Raw genomic sequence first — 26,349 nt, forward strand, 5'->3', positions numbered from 1 at the left:
TTTTTCAGTAGGAATGCCAATAATACATAACTACTTGTTTAAACCAGGTAAAATGGATAGGGTGTTTTTAGAATGGGGGGAAAAGGGATTGAAATACATTGAGGACTTATATACAGATGACAAATTTATGTCCTTCCTTCAACTTCAAGAAAAGTTTCAATTACCTCAATCACATTTTTTTCGTTATCTTCAAATAAGGAATTTTGTTCAACAAAACTTTTCAGACTTTCCACTGAAGCTACGAAGTTATACTTACTTTGATATAATTCGGAAAGCAGATTTTAAACATTTGATATCTCAGTTTGTTAAGTGCTTTACAATCCCAGTTGATTCCGACCGAATTAAGAAAACATGGGCTGAAGACCTCGGGGTCCCTCTGTCTGAAGACCAATGGTCAAATTGTTTGTCCAATATTCAGAAAGGCTCAATAAATGCCAGATATAAACTAATCCAGTTTAAAGTCATTCATAGACTACACTTTTCTAAACTTAAACTTAACCGGATCTATAATTCTGTATCCCCCTTATGTGACAGATGTAAAGTCGGTGAAGGTTCCCTTGCACATTTATTTTGGCATTGCCCGGTTTTGAATGCTTTTTGGAGCCGGATTTTTATGTGGTTTTCAAACCAATTTAGGAAAAAAGTACCACGTGATGGTACATTGGCTATACTTGGATCATTTGCATCAGTCGAATCTTTTTCCTTTTCACAAAAACAGATAATTACAATGGGTATGCTGGCTGCAAAGAAACTTATTCTTTTACAGTGGCGGTCTTCTTCGGCCCCATGTTTTAACAGGTGGCTTAATGAGATGGTGTCTGTGGCCAGGGTGGAGCAGATAAGATTTGATAGAGAGGGGAAACTGGCGAGTTTTTGTATGATTTGGCAACCATTTCTAGAATTCTTAAAAAAATAACTGATCATAATTCATGCCTCACACTCCACGTGAATTATTTTATTTGTTTTTTTTGTTTTTTTTGTTTTTTTCTTCCTCTTCTTTTTTCCTTTCTTTTTTTTTCCTTTCATGCTTATAAGTTCACAAATGTTAAAAACAGTAATTGTTCTTGGTTGATTTTGTATAAGCATGTTATGTTTAATTTAAATGCAAAAATAAAATTTAAGAAGCTTTGAGGGATGGTATGAAGTATTGCACACACACATTGCATCTGTATATAATGAGTTTTGCCAAATTATGTTTTTTCATATCATGAAACGTGAAAGAAAGCATATCAAGTTTGTGTTATTCAAATCTTGCATGAAAATACTTTGTAGTCTTGTGCATGATAAACATGTTAGATTATCGTACTGTAGTGAATTTATAGTTGTGTTGGACATTTGAACACTGGCTGTGAGGCTCATGGTCAGTGTTTGGTTACATCAAGTGTTACAGAATAATTTGCATTTTAAGCTGATGACGCTTAATTATTTCACCGAATTCCACCTTTATACTAACTGTATTGGTCTAGTATAAAGTGTATAGGAAGTATACTGTCAGTGTAGGAAATGGAAATCACCCAAGGTAGCTGTGACATGTCCTCCTGTTTCTTGCCTGTATGCAATAACATCCTGGAGTCTTCTCATCACCATGAGTTTCAGAGGAACATAGTGCAGATATAAACCTGTAGAGTAATTCTCAGTCAGTGTCTCTGTCACTGGTATTAGGCAGTATTACATATACATGACTCACAACCCCCCTTGGCAATAGGTCTTACCGTAGTTAGAGGGGCTTTCAGACTGATAAATAATTTACTACTCAGAAATCATAGAACAGATTTCACTCCCCATGCTCCAGTTTCATATTTTGATATGTTAAAAACCTGATATAGTAGATGATGGTCCTCTGAGGAGCAGCCTCCTATATCTCTTTCCTTACTCTCTTTTGTTCTTCTGACTCGCTTTTTCCACCTCACACGTTTTCCCTGCAGTCACACATTTTAGATGTATTTTCTAACTGAATAATAATATATGAATAGCAGTACAGCGTATAATGTTTACGTGTCAGTGAGTGAAGCTGTTGTGGGACAGTCCTCTGATTTTACACATTATATAATAACTGATTTAAAAGACAAATGATCAGCTAATTTATTGTGATAATGTTTAAATTTAGCTTTATTACTGCAATGTTTTATTTTGTTTATGCATGCGACAACTAAGTTTGTTGGCTCTGCATGCTGAGCTATATTTTTAAAAAATAATCCATTATTTAAGAAACGATGACTTCAGAGGACTGAAATGAAATAAAATAAAATTTAGCCTAAAAAAAAACAGTTTCCAATGCCAGCGAACATACCAGTTATTTGTTATTTATGTGTAAATAATTAAAAAAATTTCAGCAAGTTAACAGAAATCCATTTATTTTTCCAAGAGTGAGACCTGTCTTCTACCATCTTACTGATCAATGGCAAAATCCAAAAATCCAAGAAGTATTAACCCAAAGTAACTAAAACATGGCCTTTGTTAACAGTTTATCTGCTCCGTGTTTACAGCACTGTGAAAAATTATTTTAAAAAGCATTCAGTATTTACTCAGGTTATGTAAAAAATAAAGAGGCCCAAATACTTTTTCAGAGCACTGTACCTTTGTCAGAAGCTGGTTTGTGAACTGAAAGGATCTTTAGGCTTTAAAGTTGGAGTTCTTTTTCTTGATACAAACATTTTTTTATGGCAAACAAAAATCTTGTCTCTTACTGAAAACTTGGAAGGACGGTGGAAGTAATGCATGCTGTGATTTGAGATCTAAATATTCAGTGCATAAATTATGTATACAGCTTTAAATCATTACCATTGTCCATAAGGCTTTAAATGGGTTAAAACAGGTTTAGTTTAGGCTGGATTTAGGTTGCTTGGATGAATAAAGCTTGCAGTAAAAAGTGCTTAATGCAAAGTTAGAGTAAATCGTATTCGCCAGTCCAGTCCATGTATTCATAATTATAACTTAGACATCAACAACAACTCTGTGCAAAAATAAGAGCAGTGAGGCAGAACATTAGTAGCTTAAAGGCATGAGACTATTTGTTGTATAGGCTTACTCTTACAAACACAGACACACTCCCAAACACTCTCTCACACACTACCTGTAACACTAGCTGTGTTGAATGGGCCTGTGGGATTGCAGAGTTAAATGACCAATTAACTGAGCCAATCAATACAGCTCCCACTTCACCAGCCTAATTAACTGTTATTGTATCAAGAGAGCTATTATAGCCCTGTGTATTGTTTATTGTGTTTCAGAGACAGTCGTATCACGCTCTGTGATAACACATCTCCTCCTGTAATTGTAGCCACAGTCAAGCCACACAGTAGCACATAATAATGTCACGCTATTAAGCTTTAACAAGGTATTAGCAAGTGCTTAAGACATCATTTATATGGCATTACCTCTCCTTAGTTTGTAATTTACGACATGTTTATCCATCTGTTACTGTTATGTACTTAATATGCACAGTTAGACAGTTGTTGCCTTGTACGAAAAATAGCCCCTTATTTTACAGTTAGGCTCACCTTAGTGCTTTATCTCTCTCTCTGTCAAAAAGCGTAGAAGTGTGTGTGTGTGTGTGTGTGTGTGTGTGTGTGTGTGTGTGTGTGTGTGTGTATAGATAGATAGAAACATGTATTATACTATGCATGCTGCATTGTAGAGTTCCATGTCCTTGCCTGTGCGCGCGCGCGCGCACACACACACACAGACATAGTGTAGAGCAATAGAAAGATACTTAATTCAGAGCATTAATAATTAAAATGTCTGTCCACCATTATTGATGTCTGTGGGTGCAAGATGATTCCCTGAACCACAGTCTCATGTGTATGTTCATCTGTATGCCTCCATTGTGCCTGTAAATGTATTTTCAGTGTTTGTGTGTCTTTTTTTGTCACAGTGATTGATCACTGTTAGAACATTGTTGGCAATAATAACACAAATTTTCACAAAATCTGCTTTCTGAAATAGGGTCCATGGGTTTGTCATTTAAGTTGCACACTGTAAACCTTGTTTGCAGCCTGAAATCTTGTTTTTACATACAGTCCTCTTCAAAATGGATCTAAAAGTGGACCAAGATAAATTTCTATGTTCACATTGTGAGGTGAAAGATAACCAAGTTCACTTGCTTTTTATTTATGCTCCAGTGGTTCCTCAGACCTTTTTGTTCATGCTGTTGTTGTACTCTCACACTTCTGCTCTTTTAGATTTAGACATTAGAATTTCTCATTATTTTCAATCAGTCTGTTACCTGGGAAATTAATCAGCAAATTAATCCACTGTGATTTGGCGCTAAATACCGGTAGATAAAATTGAATTGAACTCATATGAATTTTAAGCTTATAAAAACCTTCAGCTCAGCCTTAAGGTCAGAGGTCAAGTTTTCTGACAATCTCGTGAACGTGATAGTTCGAGAACAAAGTGACAGGATTTTCAAATTCATACCATATGTGTATCTACTAAAAATCTTGAACGAGATCAAATTTCAGTGACCTTGAGCCTTTAAAGGCAGCGGCAAGAAAAAAAACATGAAAACATTTTTTCACTGTATTTTTTCCTCATTTGGGGCCACAGTAAATATAATCTTTATTCTTTTGTTCAAACAACCCCGTCTTTTTTTTTTAGATAGAGGTCTCTACCAAATGGTTGAGTCACCAATTTATGGTAAAACTCAGAATACCTAACTATATTAGAGACAATCAAATAAAATTCTTGGACTCTCTTAAATCTCCAATGCAAAAGTCATAAACCTTCCTAAAATGTTTGTTAGTTCAACAAAATCAAGTGTCCCAGCCAGTTTGGGGGCATTAAAATCCCTTTATTTCTGATGGTATTTTGCAAATCAAGGAACATGCTTTGGACATAGCACAATTGCAGCCTGTCACATTGAAATAGCAGATGTTTGTACTTGTGCTAACACACATCTGGTAGTCGTTTTGAGGGTCTTGGGATGTAGATATGATGGATATATTCAAACAGGGATGTATCTTGACTATGCCGGAGTCTTGAACATGTGTAAGAGCATGTCAGAAAAATCAGTACATCCTACAGTCCCGATCAATGGCAAAAAATCCTATTTTGGGAGTGAGACAAAACAGTCTTTTGAGCATGTAATTTATTGAAAATAATGCTTAAACTGAAACAGGCTGTTTTACAGCTGATCAAAAATTTAGAACCACATTGTCAATTTCTGTCACACTGTCATGACGTTTTGATGGCAAAGGCACAAAAACGTTCCCTTTTTGAACGTGGTCGGGTTGTTGAACTGCATAAGCTTGCAGCACGCCATCGCTGCTGAGGTGGGACGCAGTGTGACAGTCATTTGGAATTTCTTAAATGTTCCTGAGGGTTATGGAACAAAAACGTCAAGTGGAAGACCCCAGAAAAATTCATCAGCACTGAGCCGGAGGATCCAATTGGCCGTCTGTCAAGACACTGGACGATCCTCAACCCAAATTAAGGCCGTTACTGGTGCTGACTGCAGTCCCATAACCGTCAGACGGCATCTGAGACTGAAGGGCTTCAAAAACAAAAAAACGTCTTCAGCACCACATGACAAAGGAGTCTACCACAGCCCACTACTCTGGCTCATCACCTCCACTGATGCAACCAACCACTGCAGAGTGGAGAGACATCCGCCCACATTACTATTAGCTCAACATCTTCTCCCCTATCCAGAAGAGTCGGGCTGATGGCTCCAATATCATGCAAAACCATAATCAGAACACAAGCCTCCTCTTTGCCCATCAAAAATACAGAACCTTTTGAAAAAAAAGTTGGCAACTTTTGCTCTTTGCACTGGAGATAGGGACAGTGGGCAATGAGATGCCCTGTCTCATGGCAGAAAAAGAATTCACAGCTGGGAGGAGGAATGGGATTTAGGTGTGATAAAAGCTTCTTCTACTTCTCCCACCTAACTTTGCCCATAACCAATAATTAAATTAAAAATCTCCCTGTAAACTTTTTGACCACTTCTGGCATTGCTGCTTATTCATCTCCTGCAAGCGCAGTTTTGACCACTTGTATTTTGCATCAGCAATTTCAAACTTGAGCTCAAATGGATGGATATCAACTGATTTGACTTCCTGCGGGTGATCCTCTTTTCACAATAAAATTCTAAAGTTCAAATTGTTTCTTCAAAGTGGAAAAGATCCAGTGTGATTTAAAGGTGCAAAATGACTGGAGGCAGTCAAAATGGAGTTAAAAGAGTTAAAAATAGCAGGAGTACTCACAGCAGTACAACATGTGCAGTATATACAGTACAATGTAAACAAAGAGACCTTGTATGTTCTTTCTATTTTACCTTGTTCTGACTTCCAAGCTTCTCATCTATAATCTTTGGAGTATTTTTAGATTTTGCCTTTCCCTAGCTTTGCTGAATTTATTTGCTTGTTTGCTTTTACTTGGATGTCTACTTTTGGATTTAAGATTTGGATTTGGGGCTTTATTGTGTTCCCTGTGTGCTCTGTGTTCGGATCCTCCATCCATGGAATCCCCAAACTGTATAAATGTATAAACTATATCATTTATCGTACACTTGCACAAATTTAGGCTAAAAGGCTAACCTACTGGGTAAAAAAAAACTCATGTACTTTCAGAAATTTTAGATTCCATCAGCATAGGCTTGTTTAAGCAAAAAAATGTTGGGAAAAAAATTCTTTCTGGAAAATGTTAACATTTATAATTTCATACATGACGCTTGAGAGCAGCATTGTGCCTTTGTGGATTACAAAACAAACTACAACTGCTGTAAAGGCAGCGTAGTTGCAGTTCTGTGATAATATTACAGTCAATATTAATGTTCTTCTGAATAAATGCACCATCAGTCATCAGAGTTTCTTTGACCTTTTATGAGATTTGTTTGTAATGAAACTTGAAAAGATAAAACATGGAGTTGTGTACAGGATGTGTTCTTGGCAGGATATTAATTGTAAAGTAAATCGCTGATATTTACTCAGAAGCCAAATACCACCCCTTGCCTTACAGTTTACACATTTTAAGTCTATAACATACAGCATAACATTTGAACTTGACATTTTGGTGAGAACATTTTGGGAAACATGCCGAATTCTTTCCTCCAAGCAGGTTAAACCTATTCACCTGTTTTTGTTTTTGTTCTTTCTGCAAAGATACAGAAGAGGAAAGATAAGTACCAGTCCCCAGTATTTCATGTAATTAATACAACTAAGTTGATTTAAAAGTTTTACACAGCAACAATCAAGTTTGTTTCAGTTTGCTAATTACCTACTAATAATCAAAGTAGTGCCTGCAGTAGTACAGACAGAAAAAAGCCAGTCACAATAAGATGCTGGAACACTAAACTGATGTTGTAGATATTAACTAAAAAGGCTAACACGAAATTATTTTCACCCAATGACAAAGACAGACAAAATGCAGATCACTGTTATAGTTGCATTTTTCATTCGTTATAGCATGCATTTTTGTTCACTGGTGATGTTATCAGTATCATTAAGACTATGCTGATGACCTTTTACATACATAAATATTCAATAAGAACTGGTTTTAATCCATCATTCATTGAAACTATTGTCATTTCATCTCATAACTGGTGGAGTTATGAGATTCCTTTCCTGAAAATTTAGGTCTAAGTAAAACAGCCAGTCTTTAAGTCATGGCTGTACTTGGCTATACATGTTTATGTTAAAGTCTGTTATGAAGTATTGATCACATGCCTGGTATTTTCAGTCTTTAGTAATACATTCTAGTTAAGCTGGTTTTGAATTACAAACCCAAGTATTATTATTTTCATCCAGAACAGTCTGCTGTGTTTAAAGGACTACAGCTCATATTAGCTGATGCTCTCTTACTATCGTTAAGAAAGTAAATTATTTAAAAAAAACCTTTAAACTTGTGAGTTATCATTTTGAAATCCTCAAACCATTACGCAAGTCTCTTCTCTCACTAGGTGTATCAACGGATGGCTGCCGGGTTTGTGGAGGAAACAGGTGGTTCTTTATGCTTGACTGCTGAGACTGACTGATGCTGTCTTGCTGATGTTTTTGAGCACTGTGCTCTTTGTCATCATCATCAACATGGGCCATGTTGCTGTCAATGTCTGAATCCAAATCACTGCCTTTAAGTGTGGGACAGCCACCAGAGTACTCGATCTCCTCAGCACACGGAGGCTCATCGTCTTCAAAACAGCTGCATGAAAGAAGAAAGAATTGCCATGTTAAGTCTTGTTCACCAAAAACAACAAACTAAGTTTTATGTAAAACACACTGTGTAAACACACAGCTTGCTTGCAGCAGTGGCATCAGGTGTGTTTTGCATCAGCAGCTGTTCAAATTCAAATTCAAAATTCAAATTTTTATTTGTCACGTACACAGTCATACACAGTACGATATGCAGTGAAATGCTTAGACAACTGCTCGTGACCTAAAGAAAAAAAGAAAAGGCTATGAATAAGATAGGAAATAAATATGAAAATTAAAAAGGGTAAATTTAACTAGGAAGGAATAAAATAAAATATAAAAATTAAAGTTAAAAATGAAATAACTGTACAACACAAATTAGAATGAAGGGTAAATTTAACTGGGAAAGAGTTCATCACCTCTTCCCATAAATACCTGAATTCCACTCGAACTGCCCTGGTTTAAGCACTGTCCTCCCTGCTGCCACATGGAAAACCCACATATGATAAGCCGCCCTAGAACGGTAGCTTACTTGTGAGACTTGTGGTCCAGCATGTTGTGGTCCAGGTCAATATGGTTGATGAGTTTCCTGCTGTATAGAATCCTTGTGTCTTTGGTTACAGACAACAGACTGTGGCAGAACTTCATCCCCATTTCCTGGTGCTCCTGGGTTCCTGTCTGCAGCCCCTGTAACAACACACAGGCACACACACAGACACGCTCCCCTCCTGAGCCAAGTTAAGTATATTATACATCCTGAAAATTTGTGCACACTGCCCAATGAGAGACATTTGTTAGGAACACGCTACTGGATTTTTTACAAACCCAATCCAAATAAAAGCTACGATGCTGTGTCAAATGAAAACAAAAAGAGATCTGCAAATCTCATAAAAGCATATTTTATTCACAATAGAGCATAGAGAATATCGTAAATGCTTAAACTGAGACATTTTACTATTTAATTAAAAATACTAATCTTTTTTTTTTAATTTGATGGACCAACATGACTCAAAAGTGCCCTTCTGAGGCACAGCAGAAGGAACAGTTTACATCAAATTGGAACAACTGACAAGATGTCAGTAACATAATAGGGCATGAAAAGAGCATCTTAGTCAGGAAAAGATTCTCTGAAGCAAAGCTTATGCAAAAGTTCAATAAGGAAGATCTGTAATCACTCATCTCCCTGCTATCCTGGGTTTGCAGCTACTAGCTATTCTTTACTTTACATTCGTTTTATCATGCTGCCAAACTCAATTCTTACATCACTGCTCTAGCCCAGTCATGTTTTGCCCACCTTTTCCAAGAAAATCAGCTTCGTCTATGCACATTTTTATATCTCAGTGCTCTTCTGTGGATGTGTGGGGTGGGTGCTGTCCCATCACTGGTGGGATTCTGTTCTGCTATGATGGGTCATTTGAGTCTAATCACCAAATAGTTGAAGAGAATTGTACAACTTGCATATCTGGAAAGGCTCCAGAAGATTAGCAACAGATGCTTTTTCGGGGAAGTCCTTGCATGACTCAGCAAGACAATGCTAAACCTCATACTGTGACAACAGCATTGCTCACTAACAGCAGATGACCTGGACTAGCCTGCCTGCAGTCCAGACTGGCTTTATCCATTTGAAAACATTTGAAGCATCATGGAGTGCAGAATTATTAGGCAAGTTGTATTTTTGAGGAATAATTTTATTATTGAACAACAACCATGTTCTCAATGAACCCAAAAAACTCATTAATATCAAAGCTGAATGTTTTTGGAAGTAGTTTTTAGTTTGTTTTTAGTTTTAGCTATTTTAGGGGAATATCTGTGTGTGCAGGTAACTATTACTGTGCATAATTATTAGGCAACTTAACAAAAAACAAATATATACCCATTTCAATTATTTATTTTTACCAGTGAAACCAATATAACATCTCCACATTCACAAATATACATTTCTGACATTCAAAAACAAAACAAAAACAAATCAGCGACCAATATAGCCACCTTTCTTTGCAAGGACACTCAAAAGCCTGCCATCCATGGATTCTGTCAGTGTTTTGATCTGTTCACCATCAACATTGCGTGCAGTAGCAACCACAGCCTCCCAGACACTGTTCAGAGAGGTGTACTGTTTTCCCTCCTTGTAAATCTCACATTTGATGATGGACCACAGGTTCTCAATGGGGTTCAGATCAGGTGAACAAGGTGGCCATGTCATTAGTTTTTCTTCTTTTATACCCTTTCTTGCCAGCCACGCTGTGGAGTACTTGGACGCGTGTGATGGAGCATTGTCCTGCATGAAGATCATGTTTTTCTTGAAGGATGCAGACTTCTTCCTGTACCACTGCTTGAAGAAGGTGTCTTCCAGAAACTGGCAGTAGGACTGGGAGTTGAGCTTGACTCCATCCTCAACCCGAAAAGGCCCCACAAGCTCATCTTTGATGATACCAGCCCAAACCAGTACTCCACCTCCACCTTGCTGGCGTCTGAGTCGGACTGGAGCTCTCTGCCCTTTACCAATCCAGCCACGGGCCCATCCATCTGGCCCATCAAGACTCACTCTCATTTCATCAGTCCATAAAACCTTAGAAAAACCAGTCTTGAGATATTTCTTGGCCCAGTCTTGACGTTTCAGCTTGTGTGTCTTGTTCAGTGGTGGTCGTCTTTCAGCCTTTCTTACCTTGGCCATGTCTCTGAGTATTGCACACCTTGTGCTTTTGGGCACTCCAGTGATGTTGCAGCTCTGAAATATGGCCAAACTGGTGGCAAGTGGCATCTTGGCAGCTGCACGCTTGACTTTTCTCAGTTCATGGGCAGTTATTTTGCGCCTTGGTTTTTCCACACGCTTCTTGCGACCCTGTTGACTATTTTGAATGAAACGCTTGATTGTTCGATGATCACGCTTCAGAAGCTTTGCAATTTTGAGACTGCTGCATCCCTCTGCAAGATATCTCACTATTTTTGACTTTTCTGAGCCTGTCAAGTCCTTCTTTTGACCCATTTTGCCAAAGGAAAGGACGTTGCCTAATAATTATGCACACCTGATATAGGGTGTTGATGTCATTAGACCACCCCCCTTCTCATTACAGAGATGCACATCAGCTAATATGCTTAATTGGTAGTAGGCTTTCGAGCCTATACAGCTTGGAGTAAGACAACATGCATGAAGAGGATGATGTGGACAAAATACTCATTTGCCTAATAATTCTGCACTCCCTGTATAATAAAAATAAAAAATCATCTCTCAGACAAGAATGAGGCATCCAAAAGTCCAGCAGCTGCTCACCTCAGTTTATAGACTTTTATGGCCTGTTGTTAAAAGAAGACATCATGCTACCCGGTGCTAAACATCTCAATCTTTGGGAAATGACCATATTTATGAAATTTGCATATCATTACATTCTGTTTTGATTTAGATTTATAAGTGCATAGGCTAAGTGGTCCAGCTCAAAAGGAACTTGTGCTCCAAAAAACAAAAACATCAAGAACAAAACAAAGTTGCATACAAGTGTGAACCAATGACAGTGCTCCCATAAAGACCTGTCAATTAATATGTGCATCCAGCCTTTACATTTTTGCTATCTTGCGGCCGCAGTCAGCTATTGTCCCTGAAAACATATTTCAATCTCATAACAAAGTCTAGTTCTCTCTCTCTCTCTGAGGGTGTGTCCATTACCCCTTAACAATTACTGGAGCTGGGCAAGCTGAGAGATCAGCAGCTTGTTTCTAGTGGTTTGCACAGACGCATTGTGAATAAACCCCTGGTCTGTGTTGGTAAACTGAGAGGAAAGCAGTGTGCGAAGGAAAGTGCCACGGGTTATCTTTGGCTGCTCTGAGATCTGTTACGACCTGGGCTTTATAGAGAAATACACATAGCATTAGCAAGTAGATGAGATTCAGTGATTCAGCATTGCAACAGATTTTCCTTCTGCTAACCACCCTTGTTCAACATGTGTCATGTAGAGAAGATGGTGTTTGGTGGTGTGACAATAAAAAAAGAGGGGCTGGCAGTTCTGACCATGTCTGGTCTAATAAATCAGGCAAGTTGAGCAGAGACACAAAGTATTCTGTGCAGGCTGACAGCGAAACACTTTACCCACTGAGGTATTATTGGCACAGCATGGTCAGGATCTCCTTATCAACACCAACCCTGCCACTCTGGAGCTCTACAGAGCTACAGGTATAAAACTGCTTTAAACTGGTCACATAGTTACTCCCTGTACACATGGCACAAAATGAATGGTAAAAAGTTACAAAGTGCACAGTAGCATTAAGTAATTCTATTAGAGTACCCTAATTCACCCAATTTCTCTCTCATACACACACCTTGTATATTCCCTGGTTGCAGCCATTGTAAGTATTCTCCAAAGTATAACTTCTCAGAACTCCCATTTCCCTCCAGACAACCACTCTGGCTGTAGCAGAGCGAGACTTCTCTACCTGACAGGTTAAAATCAGAATTAAGGGTAGGTAAGAGAATATGGCCCATATAATAAGAAAAATAATGAATGTAACTATTCACACATTAACAAATATAAACACTACTGACAATAACAGTGATAGTGGTGTTGATGAGGTATGATACATGAAGATGGCTGAGATAATGCTTTATTTAACCTGCTGTTCCAGGCAGAGATATTTATTTTATACAACTGACAGTGTTAATAATAAAGAAGTTAACAGTGACAACAAGTACAACTTTGCTTACAATACTGAGAAGGATAACAATATGAATTAATTAGTAGTTGTATTTAGTTGTACTGACAACTACGCTGTGGATTTATTATATGCAGTGATTTTCAAAATGAGAATTATTATTAGTATTGTAACTTTTACCAAAAAGTTGCAGCTGTTGAAAGAAAAGGTCGGTGCGATACGATCCAAGGTCTTTGGAATGGTCTAGAAAGGTGATGAGAATGATAAAGACAGCGAGAGAGAGAGATGGAGAGGAACAAAACATTTTATCTGGTTTCAGAATTTGAAATACTGCTGCTGGTGAACGAGTAGAACAAAAACAGAAACCCCTATGGCCTGCTTGGCTTTGTGTGTGTGCTTTTCTTACCCTATATCCAGGATCCTCTTTCAATCCTACAGTGTCAACTGCAGAGCCAGACTGCCAGAGAGTCTCCTTAATGCTGCAGCCATACAGGAACACATTCTTTTTTCGAGAGTGGCCATGGTAGTCACAGAAAACCTAGTAAATATGAAGAAAGAAAGAGCTTGTGCATTTGGACAATAAAATATTTTGATTTGTGATTTTGCCTATGAAACCAAACAGTGCATTTTAAATCAAACAATTAATGTGTGATTAAAGTACAGACTTGTCATTTTAATTTAACAGGTTCAACTGAAGTGTTCACTGTTTAGATATTACAGCCTAATACTTAAACGACAAATTCAGAATTTCCAAGACAAGAACTGAAAGGCTGCGAATACTTACGCACATCTTTTTTTTGTATGGTACATTTTACAACGCATTTTTGATTAGAATTTTTAATAAAGCTGTGAATAATTTTTGGATCTAATGTATGTAGATTAACTAATGTGTGAAAGTGTGTCAAACATGCAGGACAGATATTTAGCAAAACCAAAGAGCTTAACATTTCAAAAAGAAAACATTACATAACAGCATGTGTATCTCACCACTGGAGTCCGTCCTATAATGTTGAGGTAGTAGAGAAAGCCTTTGGTGTGGTAGATGGTTGGACTCAGAAGAGGGTCTGGTTTACTCCACTGACGATTCAGATCTTTGCTGTTCAGGTCACAGCGACTTCTGAGGAGACAGACAACAACAAAAACAAATACTTGCACTGTAATTCATTTGTGAGGGGTAAATCTGTGATATATACCAAATACTGTAACGTTACTTGTTGTTTGGCTGAATAATAGTGTCCTTCAGTAGCAAAGTACTGTTTGTTGTTGAGAGGTGGGACAGAGAGACATGGATGTTATGAAGTGCTATAATTGAGTTTATCTAGAGTTGTTTGAAAAAGTGTTTGCCCCTTTCCTGATTTCCTATTTTTAACTCATTTAAATATTAGACAAAGATAACACAAGTAAACACAAAATGAAGTTTCTAAATGAAGATGTTTATGATAGGGGGGGGAGATATCTTCATGGCCCCATGTAAAAAGTGATTGCCCCTAAACGTAATAGCTGGTTGGGCCGCCCTTGGAAGCAACAACTGCAATCAAGCGTTTGCAATATCTGGAAAAGTCTTTTTGGAATTCAGAAATAAGTCTGAAACTTAAAGGGTGTACCTTTAAGACAATTAGTCTTAAAGGTACACCCTGTTTATGTATCTTTAGTAAACCATACAGACTTGGCGTATCTTCCCTTGGGTATAGCCTGTGGTATGAGGTTCCGTCAGTAGTATTTTCTTGTTCTGACTGCTTCAGACAATCTATCACCCTCTTCCTGTAACCACTTGCTGGGTCTCGTTTCAAGTATTTTTTTCACTGAACTGTGACAAAATGTTCTAATGACAGTCTTTCTGGTTCAGCAAAACCATATATCTGTATGATCAAGACGCTCTGCCAGGCTTCTTGGGAAACTCAGGAAACTGTTGGGTTACTTTGCAGTTTGCTTTGGATCATTATTCATCTGCACTGTGAAGCTTTGTCCCATCAGTGTTGCAGCATTCGTCTGAATGTGAGCAGAGTGCAGTCCCGTAGACTCTTCATCCTGCTGCTTCTATCAGCAGTCAATGAACACCAGTGCCGAGGCTGACTGGCGGCCATACATACCCATCCCATAACATTGCTTCCACCATGTTTGACAGATGATGTGATGTTTTAGATTATTAACTGTTTCTCTCCTCCTCCTTACTTTCTGGCACAAGTTCATCTGGGGTTCTGTTTTGTTTTGTTTTTTTCGTATTTACTTTCATAAATGCATCCCTTGATTGCAGACTTCGTAGCCTGACTGTGATTTGGTTAAGTAAAGGTTAAGTAAAGACGTTATTATTTCTGATAGATTTTTTTTTTTTTTACCTCCTTCACTCCTTGCTTCATTTCTTTGGTCCTCATTTTGAAATGTGTTTTGCGTCTCTGAAAATTAAAGTTTTTGTATAGAACTTGATATATTTCTTGAACAGTTAATGCCATATTTTTCTTAAATCCTTTCAATTAAAGCTGAAAGTGTGTGCTTTCCAATTGCATCAGAACTGTTTGTACACCACCACAGTGGATTTCAGAGGTAAAATTATGAGAATGTTCAAACTGTCAGTAACTCATAAAGCACAAAAATGACAAAAATTATATCAACAATGAATGTTATTGTAATATTGTATTGTAGTTACATTAGCATATGCTACCTGCAGCATTTCATTATTAAGAAGCCTAGTGTAAGTGCAGCCAAGGGCATTGTTTCCTTACATGTTTCAAGTAAAGTAAAAGTGTATATTATATCATTTTTTTAACCATTCCAACAATGTTCCTGCTCCTCACTCACGTGCCATTGATGACTCCATCTGGGTTGAGCATGGGGATGATCTTAAAGACGAAGGCCTCCCTGAGACTCTGGGCCACCAGGTCATTGCTGCACAGAAACTCCAAAGTGCCCTTCATCACCCAGCTGGCATTGGACTCACCAGGATGCACACGGCTGGTCAGTACAATATAGGGGCGATTACCTAGGAAAATTATTATTACACAATCATCAGTTTGCCTAATGATATAACATATTGAACAAGGAAGTTAGTTTCTAGACATCAAGCATCTTCCCCTGGGTGTAGCCTGTATGAGGTCTGGCCACTAGCATTGTCTTGTTCTTTCTGCTTCTGGCAATCTATCACCCTCTTTCTGTAACCACTTACTGGGTCTCGTTTCAAGCATTTTTATAAAGTACAACGTATTAAAGCAGATTAGAAAAATGCTATGTAACAAGGCATGTTAATGGCTCACATCTAAAACCAACTAATAATGTCTATCTGGATAACATAGTTATCCAGATCAGATTTTTAGTTTAACAAAATCTTTAGCTTTAGTCAAAGATGGTGAGACCCAGAAGCCGATTACAACGGCTGTGGAACAGTCGTAATTAACATACAGTTAACAAGCTGAGTGTCTGTGACTTTAATGTGAAAGATCTACAAAGAGCAAGCAAACAGATCTGTGAACTGAACAGTACAACTGGTGCTGGAGTCTGGAGGTGAGAGTACGGGCTATAACTGGTAAAGTGAGAAAAGTGGCTGATATGATGGAGTGAAGGTGGAGTCCAACTGTTGGTTGGAAGACAGGAAGAGAAATGGAGTAGTGGTAGGGGTGGGTTTTGATTATTGATTTTCCGATTAAAATCGATTCTAGCTTGAATTACGCGATATCGATTCATTAAAATCCTGAATCGCTTTTTAAATATAAATGTGTTTTGCCCGAAATACCAGAATCTCAGGTTAAACCTCACAAAATTTTGACAACCACCAAACAGCTAAAACAGTAAATGAGAGCAGGTACACGGATTCTGCACAAAGACATAAACACAAAGCGCTGACCCGCCGCATCAGGATCAGTGAGGTGTCAGCTTTCTCACCCGACGGCACGGACACACCATCAGGGCTGAAAGCTGACAGCCAGTGTTGGGGAGTAACGGAATACATGTACCGCCGTTACGTATTTAGAATACAAAATATGAGTAACTGTATTCCGTTACAGTTACCGTTTAAAAAGGTGGTATTCAGAATACAGTTACTTTGTTGAAATAAATGGATTACACTGCGGTACTTTCCTGTTTCATTTTGTCGCGGGTCAGGACTGTTTGGGTTTTGTTTGACAGCTACGTTCTTTCGTTCCAGGCGGCAGCGTTACGGTTGCCATGGTTACAGGGCGACGCTCTCTCTCTCTTTCTGCGACTGTGTGTTTCCTGGGTGAGAGAGCGCCTTTTCGTTGTTGTTGTTGTGCTAAGCTAACAGGCAGAATGCTACAAGCATAGCTCTAAAGCAGGGGTCACCAACACGGTGCCCGCGGGCACCAGGTCGCCCGCAAGGACCACATGAGTCGCCCGCGGGCCTGTTCTAAAAATAGCTCACCATAACAACTTACCAGTAAGCTGCATCTATTTTTATTTTTTCTTGCTATTTTTTTTTTTATCACAATTGCATTGGCGTTAATTTGTTAGAGATAATATATTTAAAAAAAAAAGTTTATTATTAAATATTAGATCATGATCTAATATTTAGTGCTAGCTGGTCTCCACGGAAACAGTTGCCGTGAAGACCAGCAAAGGCAAAGGTGAGGAGATGAGGAAAACATGGCGGAAAAAAGGAAGAAAACATATAATTTTCACAGTGAATGGGAGGAAGAGTTCTTTTTTACCACTGTGAAAGATTCATGTGTGTGTCTCATTTGCGGGGCAACTGTGGCAACGGCAAAGCGGCACAACGTGGAGAGACATTTCCGAACGTGTCACACAAGCTACCATGCTAACTACCCAAAGGGCAGCACACTGCGAGCGGAAAAGGCCCGCGAATTAAAGGCAGGTTTGAGCAAACAGCAGTCTTTTTTCACGAGACCGGTGAAAAACTCTCAAAAAGCAACCGAAGCCTCATTTAGAGCTACACATTTCATGATTAAGAAAAAGAAGGCATTTTTAGACGGGGAGTATTTCAAAGAAGCAATGATGATAATTGCAAAAACTGTGCTTAAAGACGAGAAATATGGAAACGATGTAATTTCCACTCTCTCTGATGTCCAGCTGGGGGCAACTACAATTGTTAGAAGAGTGTCGGCTATGTCCGGGAACTTGGCCGATCAGTTGGATCAGGATCTGGCAAAGTGCAGTTGGTTTAGCATCCAGTGTGACGAGTCCGTCGACAGCAGCAGTACAGCACAGCTGATGCTCTTTATCCGGACGGTATTTGATGGTTTCTCCACAAAAGAAGAACTTCTGACACTACTGCCGCTAAAGACAACAACGAAGGGAGTTGACATCTATAACGCGGTGAAGGAGTTTTTCGCGAAGAAAAAGGTACCGTTGGAAAAGCTGGTATCAGTGACTACCGACGGGGCTCCTGCTATGATCGGCCGACATACGGGATTCATCGCTCACTGTAAAGGTGACACAGAGTTCCCAAACTTCATGCATTACCACTGCATCATTCACCAGCAGGCGTTATGCGCAAAGGTGATCGGCTTCGAGCACGTCATGACTCCCGTCGTGAAGATCATAAACAGCATCTGCTCCAGAGCTAAACAGCACAGAACATTCAAGGTGCTATTGGAGGAGCTGTCAGCTGAATATGGTGACCTGCTACTACATACGGAAATCCGATGGCTCAGCAGGGGACGGATTTTGCTTCGTTTTTTGTCACTTTTGGGTGAAATCAAGGAGTTCATGCAATCCAAAGGGGAAGACACATCTCTGCTGGAGGACACTGAGTGGACACTTGACCTTGTGTTTTTAACAGACATTACTGGGAAACTGAACCATTTGAACTGTGAGCTGCAAGGCAAAGGTAAGACTGTTGCTGACATGATAAGTGCTTTAAATGGATTTAAAGCCCAGATGAACATTTTCTCTGTGCATTTACAGAGAAAAAAGGTGCTGCACTTTCTTTCTGTGCAGATGGTGCTGAAAGACAATGCTTCTGCATCTGAGACTTTTGACAAAGTTGCAGAAAAGTACACTCAAGTCATAAACCGACTTGGTCAAGAGTTTGAGAACAGGTTTTGTGACCTTGATCAGCTTGAGCCATGTGTCTCATTTGTTTCCAATCCTTTCATGAATGTGGACACAACATGCATTGCTGAGCAACTAAGTTCAATGTTCAGCTTGGATGCTGGACAGGTGGAAATCGAAATTGTAACATTGCAAAATGACGTCCACCTCAAAGCCTATCTGGGTGCACCAAACTTTTGGTGCCTTGTTGACACAGAAAAGTACAGTGGTGTTTGCACAGCAGCTATGAAGGTTGCCAGCCTGTTTGGTTCAACCTATCTTTGTGAATCAGCCTTTTCTGACATGAACTTCATCAAGAACAAACACAGAACACGCCTCTCCGATGCACATCTGCAAGACTCACTCAGAGTTGCAGTGTCAAGTTATACCCCAGATTACAACACACTGGTGAACAGCATGCAATGCCAGGTTTCCCACTAACAGACAAAGAAAGCCATATTAGATGTTCTCAGTGACAATTTGCTTTAAAATGCTGCCAATTTGGTGAAAAGTTCTGTAAAATTTGAAAGTTGATTTTTTGTATGTTACATACATACAAAAATAATGTATGTAACAGTGCATGATTTGTTAAAATTTGTTAGTGGTAAGTGAAAATGTTGTAGAAGTGATCACTTCAAAATGTAAATACTTGCAGAGATATATAGAAATAAAGCGTTGCATATTGATATTTATGTTTCCTACCTTGTTTCCTAATTGCATTCTTTATAATTATGGTGAAAAATAATTAACATAATTAGTGTCCGTACATAGATGAATATCATTAATTATTAATGATAACACATAATTAAGTTAAACTGAGGAAATTTGTTATTTGAGAAGTGTGTGTCAAACTGGTAGCCCTTCACATTAATCGGTACCCAAGAAGTAGCTCTCACTTTCAAAAAGGTTGGTGACCCCTGCTCTAAAGAATGTAGCATCATGGGCAGTATAGTCCGTGTTGCAGGGAGAATGGACTGCCATACACGTTATGTGTCTGTGAGCGCGAGGAGGGAGAAAAAGGCGAGTGGAAAGGTACGAGTTGTCGTCGAGGAAAAACGGGAGCTGGAAGCATGTAAATATAATAATAACCACTGCAGCCAAGAAGAGTGCCTGACGAGCCCAGTTGTAAGTAAGCTATTAAGACTCGACTGTACACCGTGTTCGTGTTTTCCTCCGAAAACAATAAGTTCCGTTGGAGCAGTCTTTCAACGCCTCTCTCTGTCTCTCGCAAGAAAAATTGACCCACACAACAAAGTAAAGCTATTTTTCGGCTATGAGCCGACAGGGACCCCGCCGTATTAGTCAGAGGTCCCTTTACTACAGTTCGGAGTCGCGGACCTTCAGTAATAGTAATAAATCACACAGCAATAGTACATTCACGTTGTTGTAAAAAGCATGATAATATATTAAGTAATCCAAAGTATTCAGAATACGTTACTGTCATTGAGTAACGTAACGGAATACGTTACAGAATACATTTTGGGGCATGTATTCTGTATTCTGTAACGGAATACATTTTAAAAGTAACCTTCCCAACACTGCTGACAGCTCACAGATGTTATTAAAATTGAGGGAGGATATGTGACATGAGACAGCGGATGGCAGCACAGCACACCCAGCAAAGCCACATCAATGGCCCTACCAACTGTGGCCTATGCTACATCATGCTACAGGGTGATGAAGAGCAGACCTGTGTCAACTGCAACCCAGGGCAATGCCGCACCATAAGCCAGCACCCATCATCACCACCACAAAGGCTAGTCCACCTGGACTGGACATCTAGACGTGGGCCAACCCACCCCATGTGGTGGAACAACCAGGAACCAACCAGAATGGGCAGCACTGGGAACTAGGGCCCCAGTCCCCAGACCTGGACCTGCTCCACATCTCAAGACTGTAAGACAGCACCTGCACCCACCCCAGCCACCCACCTTCACCAGCAATCAAGGCAGACACACCAATGCCCCAAAACACCAACCGACCCCCGCAGGAGACTGTTAGACTTCCACTGACCCCGTGTCCACCACCAGCCACGTGCAAGACACACAGGGAGATGTGACTACAGTCGACCAACGCCAACTAAACACTGGAATTAATCAGAGAGATCAGAGAGAAATAAATTCATCCAATTAAATTTTTAAAGAGGCATGCATTTTCTACAAACTAATGTGATCTAGAAGTACATTTCTACATTGAGTAATACAAACAGTTTTTTTTATTCATGAAGATAATTAATGTTACCCAACTGTAGTGTAGTGGTGGAGGTGTTCTGAAATTTACAATTTAGGGGCAGAAATGTCAATTTACTCCAGTTAGCAGAGTAGTCTGATATGAATGGGATTTTAGCAGTGAGTCTGATTGTCTTCAGAAGAGAGGTTTGTGTTCCCAAGGAAAGTAATGTATCATCAGCATATAGGCTTATCTTAGATCATCTTAAGATCATTTGTCCTGACAGACACATTTGGAGAGCTGTATAGTGTTTTCATCCAATTTATACGGTGGCCCTGAGAGGCCAAACTGACTGCAACTTAAGAAAACACCAGCAATAAGAAAAATGCTGCAAAAGCACACAAAACACAACAGAAATAGGAAAAACGAAAATGGAAATAGGAAAAAACAGATTTCCAAAAGCACAAGGGAAGTGACTGGGGAGACAATAACCCTACGGACCAGTTGCAGGAACCAAAACATGCTCGGTAAGTGTGTTTTAATCTCATGATTCATATAATACTGATGACGGATTTTTTAGGCTAATAGTTAGGCTAACACACTTACCTCTCATCTTTTCTTACCTCACATCTTTTCTTTCCTATTTCCGTTTTCAATTTTCCTATTTCCGTTGTGTTTTGTGTGCTTTTGCAGCATTTTTCTTATTGCTGGTGCTTTCTTAAGTTAACCTGTCACTCATTGTGGATATGGGTCGTATGTGCCAAGGAATCGGCAGGAATACCATAGGGGCAAAACACCAGCTACCAGCAGATAGAGCAGTCGTCTGAGACTGCAACACCAGACTGACCAACCTGTGCACCACCAAGAATGCTAGAACAACGATGATGTGAGCTGCATTGACTACAAAAAATGAGCTATGCCATAAAGATATGGCAAAGACTTGTTGAAGCTAAGCTAAAAAGAGGTGACAATTAGTGAGGAGCATTATGGCACTACAGATGCAATGTTTGCTTTTAGAGTGAAAAGAAGGTCAGAAGCCAGGGGAATTAGAAGTACTGTGCTGAACCATCACAATTGTGTTTAGGTCTGTGGAAGCCAGGCGATCTGGTGCAGCACTCCATCACTCTCCTTCTTCTTCAAAAGGCTCTTACACAGCCTGGAGGTGCGTGTTGGGGTCACTGTCCTGAGTCGCTGCAGGATGCTGTGGTTCTGCCACACCATCACACATCCTCCTCTTCCATGATTCACAGTGGGGAACCATGAATGTAGAGACCATCTGTTCACTTTTTTTGCATCACACTGCCAATGGAACCAAAAGATCTCAAATGTGGACTCATCAGACCAAAGCACAGATTCCCACTGGTCTGATGCCCATTTCTTGTGTTTCTTGGCCCAAACAAATCTCTTCTGCTTGTTTCTTTTCCATAGTAGCAGTTTCTTAGCAGTTTTCCAGACTGACTGACCGTCAGTTCTTAAAGTAATGATGGACTGTTGTTTCTCTTTACTTAGCTGACTGGTTCATGCCATAATATGAATTCTAGCAGTTGTCAAATAGGGCTGTCAGCTGTGTACCAACCTGACTTCTGCACAGCACAACTGATGGAGCCAACCCCATTAAGAAGTCAAGAAAATTCCACAAATGAACCCTGACAAGACACACCTGGTGAATTAAAAACCATTTCAGGTGACTACATCATGGAGCTCATTGAGAGAAGAGAAGGGTGTGCAGCTCTGTCAACAAGGCAAAGGGTGGATACTTTGAGGAATCTAACATATCATATTTAGAGCTATTTATCCTTTTTTGTTTGCTACATAATTCCATATATCTTGCTTCATATATTTGATGCCTTCAGTTTGTATCTACAATGTAGAAAGTAGTCAAATAAAGAAAAAACATTAATTGAGAATGTGTGTCCAAACTTTTGGCTAGTAGTGTAGCTTTGTCTATTCATGAAGCCAGATGAGACACATCAATTAAACTGCAGAAATGTCTTAAAGACATAAAGACCTGGATGATACAATACCCTAGGAATATGTGATTTCTAAGGTCTTTCAAAGCAGAATGGGAGGCAGAGCCTTGAGGTTTCGGGCCCCCTTTTTATGTAATCAGCTCCCAGTTTAGATTCAGACACCCTCTCTACTTTCAAGACTAGGCTTAAAACTTTCCTTTGGTTACAGTTCAGTCTAGATCAGGTGAGTGTGAATTCTCCCTTAGTTACACTGCAGTAAGAGTGTTTCTTCTTTACTCACCTCTTTTTACTCCCCATGTCTTCATACATAACTCTGCATTTAATGATTAATTAATCTCTGGCTCTCTTTTACAGTGCTTTTTCTTTCTTTTATTTGTCCTGTCCATCTCCCTTCACTCCCAACTGGTCGTGACAGATGACTGCCCCTTCCTGAGCCTGGTTCTGCTGGAGGTTTCTCACTGTTTAAACAGATTTTTCCTTTCACACTGTTGCCATAGTGCTTTTTCATAGGAGTTAGTCTGACTGTTTGTGCTTTCTCTGTACTATTCTAGGATCTTTACTAGATAAAGTGCCTTGAAGTGACTGTTGTGGTTTGGCGCTAATAAAATAAAATTTATTTGAAGAAGACATTTGGTGATTCTTCTGGCTTCATCGGTAGGTGACCTCCACTGGAGCAGTTTGCAGCAAAGTATGAAGCAGTAGTAATGAGAATTATCACTTATAAGTCTGAGGCAATGACTCTCTGCTGTAAAAAGTTAGAATGCCTACTCTGCACATCTATGGGCAATTTAGAGTCACCAATTAATCCACTAACTGCATGTTTTTGGGAGGAAGGCGGAGTACGTGGAGAGAACCCAGACAGATACAGGGAGAATGTTCAAACTCTGCACAGAGGGCCCAAAGCTGCTCCAATATGTTCTCATGTAGAGAAACATGACAGTATACATATGCATCTTAGAGTCTGAGTCTAACAACTGAAAATAACAATATTTTCCAGTGATAATTATATGTGAAAAAATGTAAACATTTCTCCACGCATATAGGGTTAGTGAGTGAGGTTGACAATTTCATGTGTTCACCATGAAATTGAAGAATCTGTTATGAATGTGTGACTGGGTGAATGACACTTGTAATAGAAAGTTATTTGAGTGCTCAAATTGAATAGAAAGGTCCTTCATAAGTACCAGTCTCTCTACCATTCCAATGTGGCTGTGTAAACACGTAAGTACCCCTGACATGAGTAGTTCCTGGACTACAAAGCACTACTTACGCATCTGGTGCAGGTCTTTCCACCTTCTGCTGACTGGACAGGCAGTGATGGTAACTATTGGACAGGAGTTTCCAGCCAAAGTGCTACAAAGAGTCTGCTGCTTGAAAAACACCTTGGCCGGATCCACTGATTTCTGCAGTATTTTCAAGTGAGCCTGACAAAAATAACAAATATATACTTAGGTCTCTAATTATTTATAAAACAGATATATTTCTCTTGTAATTCTGCCTCTGTACACCACCAGAGCGGAGCTGAAGTCAAACAATCAAGATGTTTTTGAAATTCAGACTTTCAAATTTAATTCAAGGGGTTTAACAAGAGTATTACCTTAACTACTTAAGAATTACAGCTAATTTTGTACAGTGGGGGAAAATAATTATTGGATATTTGATTGGTGATATGTTTTGGTTCATGTCATGCTGAAAGACCCATCCACAACTCCTCTTCAGTGTTCTGGCTGAAGGAAAGGAGGTTCTCGTCTACACTTTTATGATACATGACCTTGGACCCTTAGCAGAAAAACTATTCCAAAGCATAATATTTCCACCATGATTGACTGTGGGGATTGTGTTCTTTGGGTCTGCATTTTGTTCCCTCCAAACACAGCAGCTCAAGTTGGTCATATCCTGCATCAGTTTTGATGGCTCAGGGCATGTCATTCATATCATGCCTGGTGAAAGAACTGTATTTAATGTTTCACGTTTGTTTCCTCCACAGATTGATGATCAGGTTGAGGGTTTGAATAGGATAAAAATACAGTATTGCAAATTTCATTAGTGACATTAAAACCAGTTGCGACCAGTGGTTTGATCCTTGACAGGATTTTCTCCCTTTGAACTACAGTTCAGGATTTTTGACCTACTTAAAGAAAACTAGGAGAAAGTGCCAAGTCCTAGTAAATATCCAATTCAGCATCTTATGGACTTGAGAGAAAAACTTCACACTTCCGATAGGGTATGTGAAGATTTGCTGGTGATGGTGGTTTGATGGTTCCCAGCCAAAGTCAGGCTGTGGGAGTTATGTGCCAGTGGGGTGTGACTGCAGGAGGGAAAGGTGTGGTGCCAGCTAGGGAGGATGACACACCTGACATGCATCTGGTGATTAACCTTCCTCACTATATAGCAGCTGTGGAGGGAAAAACACAGAGCAAGTTGTGCAGTATGTTGAAAAGCAACAGAAAGAGTAAGCACTCCACAGCCAGCCATTTAAGAAAATGATGTATAAAAAGATGTACAAAATCTATACTGCATTGTTTTTACATTAGACTTAGACATTGTACTTATTTATTGAGTTACATTTTCCCCCAGAGGTTTAGAGAATAGAGCTAAAATAGTAATTCAGTTGTAGTAGGGAAGACCCAAATGCAGACAAAGTTTTTTAAAAAAGGTTTAAATATAAAAAAGCTGATTTACCATAGCCTGAATAACAAGATGACATAGGAGGGGATGCAAATGAGGGTGAACAAGGGTGCACATAAAAACAGTGATTGCACGTCTGAACTGCTCATAGCTTAAAAAACTCAAAATTCATGTTTGTCGTCTGAGACAAAATAGTCTTTATAAACCAACTTCACATAGAACCTATAAAATTACATTTTCTGCTTCATATTGATCAGTTTTTCCAGAACAAGAGTGTGGTGCAGAACTGTAGTAACTACAGGGGATAAAGCTGTTGGGGGTGGGATTTGGTCAGGGATCTGGTCTGAGCCCCTTCTCGTTTTCAGTCATGATGGACAGGTTGACTTGTGAAATCAGGCAGGAGTGGACTCTGATGTTTGCAGATGACATCGGATCTATAAGGAGCATATGGAGAACCTGGAGAGGTGGAGGTATGTACTGGAGAGAGAACGAATGAAAGACATTAGAAGCCAGAAGACCGAATACATGTGTGTGAATAAGAGGGAGCTGAGCTGAGGTAGTGAACGCCGAATAATTTAAATGAGGTCAATCATCCAAAGTACCGGACAGTACATGAGAGGTGAAGAAGGGAGTCAAGGCAGGGTGGAGTAAGTGGAAATGAGTATCGGAGGTAATTTGTGAAAGAAGCAGCAGCAAGAGAGAAAGGCAAGATTTACAAGAAGGTAGTGAGACCTGCTATGATGTACAGAGAGGCAGAGCTGAAGATGTTAAGACTTTCATTGGGAATGACAAGAAGATATAGCATTTGAAATGAT

General features: G+C 39.4%; 1 protein-coding gene across 4 annotated transcripts in view; it reads right to left on the bottom strand.

Moving 5' to 3' along the window:
* Nucleotides 1–4,744: 4,744 nt before the first annotated feature.
* Nucleotides 4,745–26,349, bottom strand: part of agbl1 (AGBL carboxypeptidase 1) — a 94,363-nt gene continuing 72,758 nt past the window's right edge. For 3 of the 4 annotated variants that reach the window (XM_085359489.1, XM_085359487.1, XM_085359490.1), the window contains 8 exons: nucleotides 24,177–24,330; nucleotides 15,567–15,747; nucleotides 13,758–13,887; nucleotides 13,177–13,308; nucleotides 12,951–13,013; nucleotides 12,441–12,554; nucleotides 8,662–8,816; nucleotides 4,745–8,139 (listed from right to left, as the gene is read on the bottom strand). In XM_085359489.1, coding sequence (XP_085215615.1) covers nucleotides 7,854–8,139; nucleotides 8,662–8,816; nucleotides 12,441–12,554; nucleotides 12,951–13,013; nucleotides 13,177–13,308; nucleotides 13,758–13,887; nucleotides 15,567–15,747; nucleotides 24,177–24,330 — 1,215 coding nt within the window. In that variant the 3' untranslated portion in view covers nucleotides 4,745–7,853. The remainder of the gene's footprint in view (nucleotides 8,140–8,661; nucleotides 8,817–12,440; nucleotides 12,555–12,950; nucleotides 13,014–13,176; nucleotides 13,309–13,757; nucleotides 13,888–15,566; nucleotides 15,748–24,176; nucleotides 24,331–26,349) is intronic. The other variant, XM_085359488.1, reaches the window with a different exon arrangement.

The sequence above is a fragment of the Diplotaxodon limnothrissa genome, linkage group LG7 (genome assembly GCF_057381915.1).
Source record: "Diplotaxodon limnothrissa isolate DT_005_m linkage group LG7, D_limnothrissa_male_GT1.1, whole genome shotgun sequence".
Taxonomy (NCBI): Eukaryota; Metazoa; Chordata; class Actinopteri; order Cichliformes; family Cichlidae; genus Diplotaxodon; species Diplotaxodon limnothrissa.